Source organism: Fusarium pseudograminearum, chromosome 2 (assembly GCF_000303195.2).
Source record: "Fusarium pseudograminearum CS3096 chromosome 2, whole genome shotgun sequence".
NCBI lineage: Eukaryota > Fungi > Ascomycota > Sordariomycetes > Hypocreales > Nectriaceae > Fusarium > Fusarium pseudograminearum.
In genome coordinates, this window is record NC_031952.1 from 404,299 (window position 1) to 419,274 (window position 14,976).

Sequence of the window (14,976 nt, forward strand, 5' to 3'; positions counted from 1 at the left end):
GCGACACGTCTGTGTTCTTCACAAATGTTGTGTCCAAACATGAGGGAACTTCAATTAAGATGCAACAACAGATTATGTCTTGTTTGAGACATATCTTGCTACCTAATAATAATGGAGTAGGAGTGAAAGAATGAATGAAAATGATAGAAATAAATCTTATAGTAATATTCAACCTTCTTCATACTAATAATGACCATTTACTGTCTTCTTACACCTTCATTTAATCCCGGCTGTTCAGGTCAAATATGATTTCAAATCCCTGAAATTTATTTTATAGTATTCTGTCAATCTTGGCATATTTTGAACTGAATGGGGGAAAGGCACATCAGTACCCGTAGACGTGGTAAACTTGCAATCCTGCAAAAGTGCAAAAGAGTCTGAACCAAAAGTCTATATCCTCTATACTTATAAATAAAATGCACCAATACTGTTCGTTCAAGATCGATATCACTATCGTTTCACAATAGCTTTTTCGACGTCCTTCTCAGCGTTCATAAGTAACTCCTGCACTGCTTCTTTCCCCTCCGCATACTTATTATAAGACTTGACCTTCAAGTCCACCTTGAGTGTTCCAGAACCCAATTTTTTATTCCCAAACAGTAATGAGCTGTCTCCATAGGATTGAAACCTGTCGCCTTGTTCAAATGCCTCCGCAATAGCTGCATCGATAGACAATTGTCTTGAAAACTGACAGTATCTTGCAATATGTAGTCCAGCGACTAAGAATATTTGATACCCGAACCAAACGTACTGCAGATGCAAAGGCATAAAAAGCGCCGAGGCCACTAGACCAACTGGAAAGACGCATCCCAGGGCGAAAATGGTAGTCAGCTGGATGATCTCCTTTGTGCGGCTTCGGCACGGATGACCGTAGTGTCGCATGAATTGTTGTATGAGAGGAGGTGGGCCAGTGAGGACTATAAAGTCCCCGTTGGACTCAGGGCAGTGTATCTCAAAGTCGCAGGTGTGATCCTTTGGTGTGAGTTGTGGAGATTCGAGTGGTTCGCGGTGGATGGCGAAGAGGACGCTGATCAACCGTAGCGTGAGAGGCGCGAGCCATAGAGCGGCCCATGGTGTTTTCCAGACCACAAGTAGTATAATGGCGAGAATAATAGCTGATGATTCAGAGGCCAGGATGGATAGATAGACATTGGGTCCAACCATGCCAACATGCTCGCGCACGAATGGTAGACCGGATGACTTATCAGCATCTGTCGCTTGACTGAATGTCAGATGATAACAGGATATCAATGCTCTGATTGAAGCCTGACGAGTCGCCTCTTTTTGTGCTTTCTCTCCCATAGGCACAAGCCTGTTCCCATCGGTCAATTGAGGCGGTCTCAACATTCCCATGGCTCTCGTCCAAATACAGTTTCTAACTGCCTTTGGTGGCCCTTTAACTCCCATATCGTGCATAGTGTATGTCCATCCCACGTCCTTGAAAAATGCGGTGCCCAGCATATGTCCACGGTAGGCACCACGGAAAAGACCATGGCGGTGTAATGTATCGAACGTTTCCAAGGCGGCCTTGTGTAATGGGCCTCCCATGGGCATCAGTAATGCTGCCATGGCTGCTGATTGCCACGAGAGATTGTCCAGGTGTCGTTGCGGCCAGAGTAAATGCTCAAATGGCGCAGTAGTCGCAGCTTCGGCGCCGACATAACCAAGAAGTGCACCAAGTGCGGCAACGGCCCCGTCGTCGGGCATGTTCAATGTGCTGATGGTCTGAAAATGTCGGGAATAATCTGGTATGATGTTCATTATTTTGTCGGTGTCAAATTGGGGCTCCAGCCTTTTAGTAGTTCAAACTAGTATTATGTGAGCGTTGTGTAATTGGTCACTTTGTCTGTGGTTTCGCCTGGATCAGCTGCAGTACGTTTTCTGACGTACTATAGTGCTAAGCCCTGTTACTGCATTTTTACAGTTCCTTAACTTGTATATGAATCATGCGGGGCGAGTTGACTACCTGATGCTCAGCCACATATCGCCTGAAGTACCACAGACCATTAATCTGACTGGATTCCCTTCGGAAACCGAACAATGCACTAGGAGAAAAACAATACTGCGCAATTGAGCATTGAATGTTAGAAAATATGATCAAGCGAGTTAAGTTCAAAAGCGAGATGCTCATAACAGTACAATGTCAGAAAACAGATTACATAATATGTCAGCTCGTCAAGTCGAGTCACCAGGTCAGTGCAGACCATCATCTACACCCATTTCATTCTGAGTTCTATGTACCAAAGTCCCTAAAATGGGTCAGTCTACTTCTGATCCTCTGTGGATGGTAGCAGAGAGAAATTTCGACGTCAAAGGTACTGAGTCCGCTGGAGGCTCTCCAACCTATTGAGCCACCTGAGAGGGTGTCTTACGCGACCGAGAATATTGGGCGACTCTGACATGGCCGGGTCCGATCCCAAATGTCCTCTAGGCATTGACGCAAATCCTTGTCCTTGGCTACCAGAAGATGATGAGCTTCCATCCTTTCTGTGGGACAGACACGCTCGGCGCACCGTTGAAACAGCAATACTTCAGTCGCGGCCTGCCTATACCGCTATCAGCCATATGTGGGGATGATGGAGGAAAGTTGAACAAGGACAAACAAAGACAACTGTTGTTCGTGCCGTGGACCAATGGCATGTACCTGAGAGCACCATCTTCGACGTCAAAAACCTACCAGAACTACTTTCTAAAGTTCCTACCTCAACTCGGTTCATCTGGTTCGATCTCATTTGCATTCCTCGAGACCAGTCACAACGTTCTCAGGAAGAGATTGCGCGACAAGCTGAGATCTTCAGGAATGCATCCCATGCAATTATCTGGCTGAGCAAGTTTGAGTCCTGGAAGAGTTTACAATCGGCCATAAATTGGATGTCATTGATGTTCTTAGATATCCATCTATACCCATTTTACGAGACCCGTCAATATACCTACACATGGCTCATCCATGCAGAAACATAGCACTGGACTATTTGAGCCATATACCTTTCTTTGACCCTAGTATTCGTCGCTGGGATATGACTCTTTGCGGGGGTATTAGTTAAGATTTGACAGTCGGCATCAGTAGCTGACAGGGTTCCTCCCCAGACAGTGAGCAAGTCTGTAACTTGCTTGTATTATACAAATTCCCAATTGCCGCATCTGATTTGATCATTTTCCGATGTCTCATAGGTACCGTTTCCCTTGTAGAATTGGCCAGGCGATAACAATTGGCGATAACGATCGAGATAAGATAGCTGATAAGATACATGATAAGATAAACCGGACCAAGATGCTCCGAGCGGGGACATTCTAAGCAGTGATCTGTTTATCACCTAACATAACTTTTGAACTAAAACATCTTGAATGGAAAAACAGTGCTTACTGAAAAACAATTCATTCACATTCTGAGATTCAATGCTAATATCTGGCTATTACAATCATAATCTAAAGATAAGACCTTTTTAATCTATTGTCTTTTTACTATAGAGTGTCGGAGGTTGATGTTTCTAATAGTTAGTTGCATAGTAGAATTACAGGGTAGGATGAGGTTGCGTGTCTGTGCATATACCATTACTCATCTGCGTATTGCATAGCAGTATTTGCTCTAATTGATCTTGTCTTAGACCTCTGTTAAACAGAGTCCCATATTTCAATGATCTATACTATCGATTGTGAAATATGAATTGCTTAACAGCAGAGACAAACTCGCGGGAAATCATGTGTACAAGCAACCAACATAGCAGCAGCAGTGCCTAACAAACAGGACATAAACACCGAGAATCCCCTGGAAACTTGTGCAAACATCACCCAACAGTCCCAAGATTGAAGCATAACTTGAGATGCTAGCGCAACCTGCGTTTAGCTTGTCCCAAGAGAGACGAGGGCAAAGATAAACACCAATAGGCTGTAATACTGGGCGAAATATGCACCATACTGTTATCCAATTGGTATCTCTAAAAAGAAATCAAAACAAAACACCCCCGACCGGTAGGAAGTTCCAGACACTCCAGTATCTATCGCTCATAAATACACATACAATCTCTCTAGTAGAAAGCATCATCAATAATCATCACCCATCATTCTTCTTCCAACCTCTCGAAGAAGGTCTATTCCGAAATCTTCCAAGTTGTCTTTAGTGACCATCGCCTCGCTGATATTTTCACATTTCTCTCCGACGTCTCGTAGATCCTCTTCGATATCGAGAATCCTTCCATCAGGTGGTTCGAATTTGTCGAATTCGCTTTGCAGACTTTCGATTTCGGTTTCGACTGTCTTCAGTCTCGGTTCCAGTCGTGACGTTTCCTTTTCTTTTGTCAAAGTTGCCACCCTTTCCTCGAACCCTTGTCTCAATCGAGTCTCCAGCTTTTCCTCCTAGGTGTTCTGCTGGATTTCTAAGAAAGAAACCTTTTCTTGCATGGCTTTGACGGCTTCAATCAATGATGAGATCATGTTGTCTTTGTACTCATCGTCCTCTACCCGAGGTCGCTTCTTTAGTTGTATGAGTCTGCCTGAACTTGGTAATTGCGTATCATGATAAGATGGTAGCTGGTCAGGCTCAGTGGCAGATGCCTCTTTTGGCTGGGTATGCAAGTGAGCAATTTTGGCGCCTTGACCTTGATATAGTCTTTGCAGATCAGGTTGGGTCTTGGGAATAGATTGGTAATAACCCTCATTTAGGGAATTTCGGATAGAATTCAGCTGAGCTTCATACGAAGCACTGTGGTTGATATAAACGGAGATAGATGTTGCTTGTGATATTTCAAGAACGCTGTCGAGAACGACGCCAGAGTGCGTGCGACCCTGCTTGGGTTGTTCCCTGGCGTAGAGGGGAATGAGGGTAGTAATGTTATCACTCAGCCTGAAATCAAGACGAAGGACGGGAGAGTTGAGCTTCCTTTCAACTGGTTCAGGGATTGTCGACAAGACTTGAAGGGAAAATGTCTCGATGGTTGATAGCTGTATGCTCAAAATAAGGAAAGTGTTCTTCAATATTCTCCTTTCGATTATCTTTATATATACAGGAATCCAGATCTCAAAGATGAAGAAAGGCTTCTCGAATCGTGTCTTAAATGTCAAAGTACTTTGCTGCGGATCCGGATCAGCGAGGAAGTTTTGGTTCTCTAGACTTTGCCAGCCGATGACGGCAGCCGTAGAGATCTGAGTGTCTATCTGAGACATTTTCATCAACTAATTCAGGAGAACTACATATGGTGTAAGAAAAGTTGAGCGAATGTATGAATGCAACGACCTAAATGCGACAGCTAGTAACTGACTGAAATGATTTGACCTGTTAATGATAACCTGTTAATGAATGATCGGGCCGGGTTAACAGATTTGCCGATCCGCTTTCATCAGAACAAAGCAAGGTGGGGTAGAGCTGTCAGTGACTGTCACACGGTGACGTATTTGCTACCGCCCCACCTTCTCCCCTCCCTTATCATTTCTCCCCCAACACCAAATCTACCACTTTTCACAAACACACAACACACAACAACAGCACATGGCCAAAGACCCGGTGAACCGCCACTACATGCCGATATAAACGCCGGATTGTACCCCATTAAATGAGCGCGATGCCTCCTTTTCTGGAACAACCGGGGCAGTGTAGACGGGGCCTGGTTCAGCGCCTGCCGGCTGTGATTCGGGGGACTGACGCTTGACTTGCCGGCTGTGATTCGGGAGTCAACTGGCTACCGGCTGGCGTAGTAACTAACTCGGTTTTTGGTCCTCTGGGCTGTTGATGCTGTATCTATTAGGTGCGTCGATACTCTTGCTATTTCGCTAACTCTATCATTAGGTCGTCCCTCGATACACCCGCCTACGACTTCTTCGAATTCTAGCGACAACTTCAAACTCTTTCTTCCCTTTCAGTCGTCGTAAGAATCTCCCTATCGCCTCCAACCGAAGCGAGGATCTCACTACCCAATTCCACAGACCCAACTCGAACCCAAGAACGAGGACCCGACCCAAGAACGAGGACCCGACCCAAGAATGATGACCGCCAGCGCCTTGTTGGTGAGACGCCTGAGTGCCATTTATTTTTCGGAGCTAACTTGTTCGGTAGATCAGCCTTTGGACACCTTATTTGCAGCCCTACTCCTTATCCAACTTGCCTGCCTGCCTACTCTCTATTCCTCCTCTTACATGGTCGCCTTAAACGCCTGTCGGTATGTTCACCTCACGATACAGTACCCGACGCAATGGGCTAACTGATTAGATGTTCCGATGATGGATGCGTAAATACACTCGATGCTCTTCCTTTGAAGTGTGGCCTACCACAGAGCACACTGGAGGCCGAAGACATCCTTCCGAAGGTCATTGCAACGATTGGGGACCAAGACTCAACTGTCAGGCACGCTGCATACAAAGTTCTCAAGCGCCAAATGTTTTTACCCGACACGATTTTGAAGTCTGAAAGGCTACATCACCTCTGGTCGAGAGCAGCATTTGAGGGAGATGTTCATTGTTATGCGGACGGTGGAGTTACCTAACTGAACATGCCTTCCAATCTGGAAAAGGTCCAGCACATGGCAACTCAAATGACATGCAAAGCGAAATACACCGGTTACAAAAGTCATTTGGTGCTCCATCATTGGTCGGGGATGTGGGCTTGGTGGAAGATGAAGGTTTCCTTTCCCATCGATAAAAGTTTATCGATTTTTGAGTTGTTTGTTATCATATTGAATGGCACTGTCATGTAATTTGGTCGAACCAGACAGTGCGGCTGCAAATACACCATACCACCCCACTCTGTTAATCTTGTGTGATGTCTATGTTCTTATCAACGATTGCACCACTTGCGGTCTGTTCAACCTGAACCTCCGGATCCAACAGGCAAGCCTATGGGCCATACGTCGATGTGATGCTTCTGCGGCGAAGTATCAAGGCGCGTAGCATTCGGCATGTATATCGACCCCCTGTCGCTGCTTCGGTGTTAACAAAATTAGCGAGAAGGGCGCAACATCAATGAGCTTTGACAATCATTATTTGGTACAATGACCATCTGCTACATGGTGTATAAACCCACTGTCGGTGTTCGTGCTTCGGGCTCGGGCCTTTGCTTTTGCAAGCTCGCCGACATTGCCAGGGTTTCATCTGCCGATCACCGACCTCTCCACATCCCGATACTGAAGCATAGATCCAACTCAAATGTCTTATGCTTTTATTCTTCAGAAATACTTATTATGTGCGACTATGATGTTCAAATCGTCTCTCTCTCTCAACGCAAATATGTCTCAGAACATTATTTTGCGCAACGGATCAGTTATAGTTCACGACGAACACGACCGTGTACAAGTTCTGGACAACTGTGATGTTCTGATCTCAAATGGTTTCATTGAGCAAGTCGGAAACAATATCTCCCCTGCCAAGGATACTGATATTCTAGACTGCACCGACAAGATTATCAGCCCTGGATTTGTTGACACCCACCATCACTTATGGCAAACACAGCTGAAGGGATATGGCTTGGATAACACCTGGCTGGACTACTTCTCAGATGGTGAGCATATGATGAATTGGCTGTTTACTGTGGCAAGTAATTGACCAACAGGGTAGATCTCCTCCAGTCTTTTAATTATTCTCCAGAGGACAGTTACTGGGGTCAACTGGCAGGCTGCTTGGAAGCACTTGATGCTGGGACGACCTTTGTCCTTGATCACTGTCATGGATGTCGCACTCCGGAGCATGGTAAGTATTGGAATATTTATTCATGCTCGAACCCGACTAATCAGTATAATAGCCGACGCAGCTATAACAGCGTTCGCTGATTCTGGTATCAGAGGTGTATTTGCATATGCAGAGACATTTCTCAACCTCGCCAAGTGGGATTCCGACTCCATTATTCCTCAACCAACATCGATATCCGATACATATATACAGCACCTAGAGCATCTCGCTCAAAAAGGCCCATTAGCTGACGGGCGTGTTACAGTCGGTGTTGCATTTGACAATTACCATCTACCTCGACATGAAGTAGAGAAACTGTTTCGCCGAGCGTTCAAGGCTGGTGTGAAGCTCATCACATCGCATTGTGGAAACTTTGGTAAGAACTTGTTCATACCATTTGACTGTGCATTTTGATAACATTCAATAGGGCCATCCGTACCTCAAGTTCTAGAAAGATATTCACTCTTCCCTAAACCAGAAGATGATCATGCCATCGTTCTGTCTCACGGGAACTACCTCGATAAAACGGACTTGACTATGCTTTCTCAACGACAGGTTCCACTTTCTTGCACTCCAGCTACAGAAGCCCAAGGATCTATGGGATGGCCTCTCTTGTTCGAGCCTGGGCTAAACACCTCTTTAGGCGCAGATTGCCACTTCTTGAACTCTTCCAGTCTTATGCAGGCAGCACGCAACGCCCTTCTCTTGGTTAGACTCCAAAAGACACTTGAGCTCAAGCCTGAGGGTAGGAAGCCAGTCAAGTTTGATGAGACGACCTACGATGTGTTCAACAAAGCCACAATCCAAGGCGCCAGGGCTGTTGGAATGGAAGACCAAATCGGCTCTATTGAAGTCGGTAAGAGAGCGGATATTGTAGTCTTTACTAGAACTTCGTCACTGTCTTTTGGAACTGCTGCGAGACAGAACCCAGTGGCAGCTATCATGGGATATAGCGAGCCTCGCGATATTGAGGCTGTTTTGGTCGGTGGTGTGTTTCGGAAAAGAGCGGGAATGCTTCTTCCAATTTTGAGAAACGGGAAAACCGTAGGACTTGATTCCATCATGTCGGAGGTTCGCCGCAGTCAACAGGCAATTAGGAAGAGGCGGGATGCTTGCAATTTGGGTCTATCCAGAGATCTGGTTGAACAAATCGCAACTCCGAGGTAGATAGATCAACGGAACCACCAGGTGTTAGTCTCTGAGTCTTGGGTATAGAAATGAGTACCATATGCTGTTCCACCAATGTCATCGTCAATGCTTCCACCGGCCAATATTTCTGATTCCGTAAGACTAGACTAGCTCTTCCCCACATCCCCCCTTGGTCTTATTTCCCCGCGATGCAACGACACTATACAAGACCGTCGCTCTGTTTGTGGGGTTAGCGAGATTCCTCCATGGAGATATCCAAGTGAAGCAGGATTTCTTTAGACTATACGCGGAGAAACCCCACTCCTCTAACTACATGACGATGAGCAGTTTGCCGATCCGCGCGATATAAAAGACGGCTTCTTCCACGGCAATGGCTATGGAGGCTTCAATGGCACTCAACTCCACAACGCCAATAATGTTTACGCAGGCTCTTGGGGCGTTTGCCCTGTTCAATTATCTCGCTCTGGGCCAAACAACACCCATCTCGGAGAAGCAATGTGAGACTGCTCGCTGGGAGCACAAGCCTAGACTCTTTGTCCTCACAGATATCAGCAATGAACCCGATGATCAAATGAGTTTGGTTCGTCTCCTCACTTACGCCAATGAGATAGATATCCAGGGCATCGCAGTGACCACCTCGACGTGGATGCCTGACAAGATAGACTTTGAGTCTGTTGTTGGTGTCCTGGGTGGTTACAAAAAGGTTGTCGATAACCTCAACGCCAATGTACTCTCTCATGCGTCTTACCCGTCACACAAATACATGCTTGACAGGATACACAAAGGTCACCCAGTCTATGGACGAAAGTCGCTCAACATGAGTCTCAGCGATGGCGCGAAAGCACTCATCAAGGCAGCCGATGCGGCCAGTACTGATGATCCTCTCACCGTCTCAATTTGGGGTGGAAGTGCAATCCTGGCAGAATCTCTTCAACACATCTCTCGCACAAGAAGCGAAGCCGCCGTCGACTCCTTCGTTGAGAAACTACGGGTCTACGCAATTTCCGATCAAGACGACACAGGCGTCTGGATCCGTCTCCGCTACCCACAACTCATGTACGTGACTTCGCTCCACGGCTTTAGCGAATACACCGATGCCACATGGAACGGCATCTCGGGAGAAGAATATCGTCACTTTGACCAAGGCGGTCCAGACTCAAGCATCGTGTCCAACGACTGGCTTGAGAAGAACATTCGTTTAGGACCATTGGGGTCGCATTACCTAAACTGGAGCTTTATCATGGAAGGCGACACGCCCGCGTTTCTACCCCTTGTGCAAAATGGTCTTGGAGATGTGAACAGACCAGACTTTGGGAGCTGGGGCGGCCGATATACTCTTCTTGACCATTCAGGCCAGTCGAGAGTCTATGCTGACACAAGCGACTACGTCGTTGGTAAGAACGGGAAGAGCTTTACTAGCAAGTTTGCCACGATTTGGAGGTGGCGTGAGGATTATCAGTTCGACTTTGCAGCTCGTATGAAATGGAGCGTCAACTCCAACTACTCAGAGAACAACCATCAACCTATCGCTATCGTCAACGGGTCTTGTGGTCCTGCGCCTCTGAAGCTGAAGTACAAGCCTGGTCAGAGCATTGTTCTTGACGCATCTGATAGCTGGGATCCTGATGGCGATGACCTCAAGTACGACTGGTTCCATTATCGGGAGCCTGGCGGTGCGTACGGACGAGGATTAGAGGGGTTTGATCCTTCTTTGAGGATGAAGCCGATTTTGACGACTCAAAGTCCGAATGTCAATATTACCAACCTCAATGAAGACGGCAGCATTGTCAAGCTCGAAACTGCGAAGAAGCTCAACGATGTAAGCAGCAACTTCCGGATGCTCATTATAAATACTGACTTTTTCTAGACCCTTCATATTATTCTGGCTCTTCGCGATGACACTGAACAACCTCTTGCTACCTATCGAAGAGTCATTTTGGAAGCAATGTAACACGATTGTTGCTGATTGATAATACAAGCATGTTTTTATCTAGATTTATTTTGAAAGCTTTGAACATAATAAATACAGTACATCAATTGTGTTTATTATCCAGATCTGTGAAAAGAACAAAACTATTATTAAAAAAGACCAAGCCTCATATCAATTCCGGTTCCACCCCCATCTCAGTTACTTCCCACAAACTGCTTCACAGCCTCATCCAAATCAACTGAGTAAAGCCAATCCACGTCAAAAGGCTTTGTCTCAACCTCAATACCATCAACCTTTGGCATCCTCCTCTTATTAATCTCATTGTTCAACTCAATGATCTTATCAACGCGGTCCTGTCTTCCCTTCTGCCAACGATCCAAAGTGTCACTCAAGCCCTTACCATTGTTCGGTTTCAACTGTCCCAGAACACCAGCGAAAGTGTAAACATCCTCAAAAGCTTGATTCACGCCTTGCCCAGCAGTAGGAGGAATAGCATGGGCTGCGTCTCCAAGAATAGCTACACGACCGTGCTTATCGCTAGAAGCCCACTTGTCAAGCTTGGGGAGAAGATAGAAAGGCCAGAGATTAACCTTGTCAGGTGAGATGTGAGACGTTGCGTTGGAGACGATGGGAGGATAGTCTTCTTTGCCTTCCTTGAGGAAGTCAACACACCATGTCTTGTCAGAGTTCATAGCTTTCCAAGCATCACGGCCGGGATCTTCGCCAACAAAGACTTTCTGCTTGCCAATGAGGACTTCTGAACCATCAGCTAACTGAGGCGCAATTACAAACGCGCCACGCTTGTCGTGCATGAAAGTAGCAGGAAGCTTGTAGTCGCCTTCTTCAAGCTTGAGTTGACTCGTTGGAACAGCGGCAGTGACGCCAATCATGTTTGTAAACTTGGGTGTGAGATCGGGGTAAAGATATGATCGTACGCGAGAGTGAATACCATCAGCACCAATGAGAAGATCAGCAGTCTCTTCTGATCCATCAGTGAGGCGCCAAGTAACACTCTCGTCAGTCTCGTTGACGATTTGGTCAAATTTTCTTCCGTATTCAACCTTGATGCCCGCCTCACGAATAAGATCAAGCAGGACGTTGATGAGTTCGAATCGATAGACACGGATACCGGTGTACCCGTACTTTTCCTCGTTGCCAAACTCAAAAACGTCAACGAGTTTGTCATCCTGGGATAGGAAGTATAATTCGTTGAACTTGTAGCTTCGCGGGAGCATGCGCTGAAAGACACCAAGTTTGTCTAGAGCGCGGAGAGAGTTGGGAGATAGCATGATGGCGCCTCCGATGTCGAGAGGGGCACTTTGTTGTTCATAGGCTGTGGCTTCAATGCCCTGTTGGTGGAGTGCTAGTGCGAGGGCGAGGCCTGAAAGGCCAGCTCCAATGATGGCGACTTTGGGAGAGGACATTGTGGTTCTTCGGAAATAGGTGAATTAAATTGAGGTTAATCGTTGAAGTCGTTTGAACAAGTTGGAATGAGTTGATGGTGTCAAAGTAGGTGCTGTAGTAGAGATGATTGTGTTGTGATGTGGATGTGTATGGTGGCAGATCCTCACATCCCAAGGCCGCCTATATGTATTCGCACTCAACACAACCCAAATCATTGCAACCAAGCCTCAAACTCTATAATTCGCCCGGCATTTTCCTCGTCCGTCGGTCTTTTTGCAAATATCCCTCCATCTGACATGATGAATCAAGAACTTCGCACCCAAGAATGCCGCTCAAATCCGAGCAAACCAATCATCTTCTCCAAGTATCGGCCGAGACCATTCATCCGGCCGGTATGCTTACTTCTCGGCCGACACAACACGACACAGCCTCTCGTTGGATTCGCTAAAACTGAATAGAAGAGTCTGTTTGGCTGATGCTTACGTTAGTGCTGATTCCTAAGCCCCGCTCTGATTTCTCATCGAGCGCGGCCGAGTTATCGGGTCCGGTCATATCGGCCGATATCTGATTGTTGAACAGAGGGGAGGTTTGCTATAAAGACTACGGACGTAAGTCCAGATGCTTTCCTCACTATCAATCCATTCTCATACAATCACAACCCACTCAAGACTATCGAAACTTTAATCATTCTCATCTTGCAATACCTGTTCATTGTCAACACCCAGAAACTTCCCACACTACAATCACAATGCATTTCCTCATCATTGGCGCGACAGGCCGAAATGGCTCTTTGGCTGTCCAAGAAGCCCTTTCTCGTGGCCACACAGTCACTGCCCTTGTCCGGAACACAACAACCGCCAAACTTCCCTCTCACTCAAATCTCATTCTTGTTCAGGGTGTCCCAACTTCAGAGTCAGATATCACCAAAGCCCTCACAACTCCCCAGCATCCCCGGGTTGTCATCACAGCCCTTGCCCAAGTCCGCGTCACGGAGTCACCTTTCGCCGCATTACGTCCTGACACCACACCTGACTTTCTGGCCCTCAGCATGACTGCTCTCATCGCAGCCATCAACAACTTAAATTCACCCAAACCCAAGATCGTCGTCAATTCTGCACAAGGCGCTGGCTCTTCATGGAGTTCTATGAACCTGCCCGGAAAGATGATCTTCAGCCACGGTACCATGGGAATGGGCCTCAAGGATCACAACGTTGTTGATCGTCTTGTACGAGAGAGTGGATTGGTTTTTGTTCTTTCACGACCGGTTATGCTTGCAGAAGGTGAGGCTAAACCAGTCAAGGTCTGGCCTGATGATGGAAAAGGCTGTGCTTGGATGCCCAAGATTACAAGGGAGAGTGTCGGAAAGTGGCTCGTTGATGCGGCTGAGAGTAGTGAGTGGGATGGAAAGGCACCTGTACTTAGCAACTAGCGAGGTGTGATTTGGTTCACAGCATTATCACAATCAGAGTTGTATATATAAAAGCGCACCAGACAATACTCAAGTTCTATTTTTCTGTCTATCAAGCCAGCTCAAATGACAGACGTTGCCAAAACGAAGTCAAGAACAAAACACCACCCAATACCCAAACTCTATGAAATCTCCCATGTTTTAATCTAATCATCCATCTCCATACCCGGTCAGTGCGTTCAATTTTCCTCCATAGTTTCCACCGGAACCGTACTCAACAACTCTTGTCGTGCTTGCGTCCCCGACGCCTGGCGCTCAGATATCTGGAACACGGACGATCTACCATAGAAGATCGTACAGGTACTCATCAAGCAGGTGAATCGTGACCAGTTCTCCATAGGCCGCCTGCCTTTGGAGGTCCCCGAACCATGGGGAAAGAGAATGTTGCCAAGCCCAAACATGCACACGGAGCCCGCTGTCCGCTGCTTCTCTCACAGCGGGGACCATATCACCATCGCCAGAGACCACAACAAAGACACACGGAGCCTTGATGGGATGAGATCGACTGACGCAGCGAGTCATATCGGCAGTGAGCTGGGTATCAGCTTGTTTCTCTACACCTTGACCATTCCGTGGGCAGTAAAAGATGCTGTGGATCTCATCTTTCTCGTAGAGGTCATCTAGTTGCAGATTCGGATCAAGGTGTGCGCCGTAGAAGTTCAGAAGTGCAGCCCTGTTGAGGCGACCAATCTTTCGTGTGATGAGGTTACGAAGCTTCGAGATGTCATAGTCCCATGAGTCGTACAGTTTCTGACCACCAATGTATAGGTTGGAATCATCAATGTAGACGTGTACAGGGTTTCTGATCTGTTTTGTGGCAGACATCGTGGTGGTTGTTTTGGGGTAGAGATTGATCTTGTTGTTTGGGTCGAAGGTCTGAGGTGATGCAACGGATGATGGATAGAGTGTGTTTGTAGATGATCTTCTGGTTTGCATCAGCTCAAACAGAAGCGGCGGAACGTCCAATATGTACCCAGTAATTGACACGCTTGCTGCCTGTTGGACACTATTGGTCTTGAAAGGCCTCTATGTCTCTCATGACAGGTCTATCAAAAGTTTCATTACCCCTTTGCTGATATACAATGCAAATATGGAGACAATGCCTTTGGAGTCTTTGTACGTCCATCTCCTGACCCAGCGTCAAAGGCCATAATACGCGCGACAACAACAAAGGGCCGTGACCTCACCCTCAACAATGCCAAAGAGGCCACTTTACCAATTTTTCTCCGGGAAGCAGGCGTTTCTTTCCGGCTCTGCTATGCATGAACGACGGTTGCTCGCATATTTCAATGAACCGTTCATGTAGCAGCCCCATAGGAGATCCTCAGATAGCTGACAACCTCATTAGGTTATACATCAAACTAGAATAACATCG

General features: G+C 46.7%; 7 protein-coding genes across 7 annotated transcripts; 3 read left to right on the plus strand and 4 right to left on the minus strand.

Moving 5' to 3' along the window:
• Nucleotides 1-450: 450 nt before the first annotated feature.
• FPSE_05429 (uncharacterized protein) lies at nt 451-1,761 on the minus strand (the record flags this gene model as incomplete). Its single annotated transcript, XM_009258547.1, has 1 exon — nt 451-1,761. The coding sequence occupies one exon, from the start codon at nt 1,759-1,761 to the stop codon at nt 451-453; it is 1,311 nt and encodes a 436-aa protein (XP_009256822.1).
• Nucleotides 1,762-4,353: 2,592 nt separating this feature from the next.
• Nucleotides 4,354-5,160, minus strand: FPSE_05430 (uncharacterized protein; the record flags this gene model as incomplete). The annotated part of the gene is made up of 1 exon (XM_009258548.1): nt 4,354-5,160. One exon carries the CDS (start codon nt 5,158-5,160, stop codon nt 4,354-4,356), a length of 807 nt encoding a protein of 268 aa, XP_009256823.1.
• Nucleotides 5,161-7,212: 2,052 nt separating this feature from the next.
• Nucleotides 7,213-8,817, plus strand: FPSE_05431 (uncharacterized protein; the record flags this gene model as incomplete). Its single annotated transcript, XM_009258549.1, has 4 exons — nt 7,213-7,483; nt 7,540-7,671; nt 7,724-8,026; nt 8,078-8,817. The coding sequence occupies 4 exons, from the start codon at nt 7,213-7,215 to the stop codon at nt 8,815-8,817; spliced, it is 1,446 nt and encodes a 481-aa protein (XP_009256824.1).
• Nucleotides 8,818-9,214: 397 nt separating this feature from the next.
• Nucleotides 9,215-10,750, plus strand: FPSE_05432 (uncharacterized protein; the record flags this gene model as incomplete). Its single annotated transcript, XM_009258550.1, has 2 exons — nt 9,215-10,618; nt 10,667-10,750. The coding sequence occupies 2 exons, from the start codon at nt 9,215-9,217 to the stop codon at nt 10,748-10,750; spliced, it is 1,488 nt and encodes a 495-aa protein (XP_009256825.1).
• A 173-nt stretch (nt 10,751-10,923) lies between these two features.
• Nucleotides 10,924-12,153, minus strand: FPSE_05433 (uncharacterized protein; the record flags this gene model as incomplete). The annotated part of the gene is made up of 1 exon (XM_009258551.1): nt 10,924-12,153. The coding sequence occupies one exon, from the start codon at nt 12,151-12,153 to the stop codon at nt 10,924-10,926; it is 1,230 nt and encodes a 409-aa protein (XP_009256826.1).
• A 728-nt stretch (nt 12,154-12,881) lies between these two features.
• FPSE_05434 (uncharacterized protein) lies at nt 12,882-13,562 on the plus strand (the record flags this gene model as incomplete). The annotated part of the gene is made up of 1 exon (XM_009258552.1): nt 12,882-13,562. One exon carries the CDS (start codon nt 12,882-12,884, stop codon nt 13,560-13,562), a length of 681 nt encoding a protein of 226 aa, XP_009256827.1.
• Nucleotides 13,563-13,880: 318 nt separating this feature from the next.
• On the minus strand, nt 13,881-14,426 carry FPSE_05435 (uncharacterized protein; the record flags this gene model as incomplete). Its single annotated transcript, XM_009258553.1, has 1 exon — nt 13,881-14,426. The coding sequence occupies one exon, from the start codon at nt 14,424-14,426 to the stop codon at nt 13,881-13,883; it is 546 nt and encodes a 181-aa protein (XP_009256828.1).
• Nucleotides 14,427-14,976: the final 550 nt, after the last annotated feature.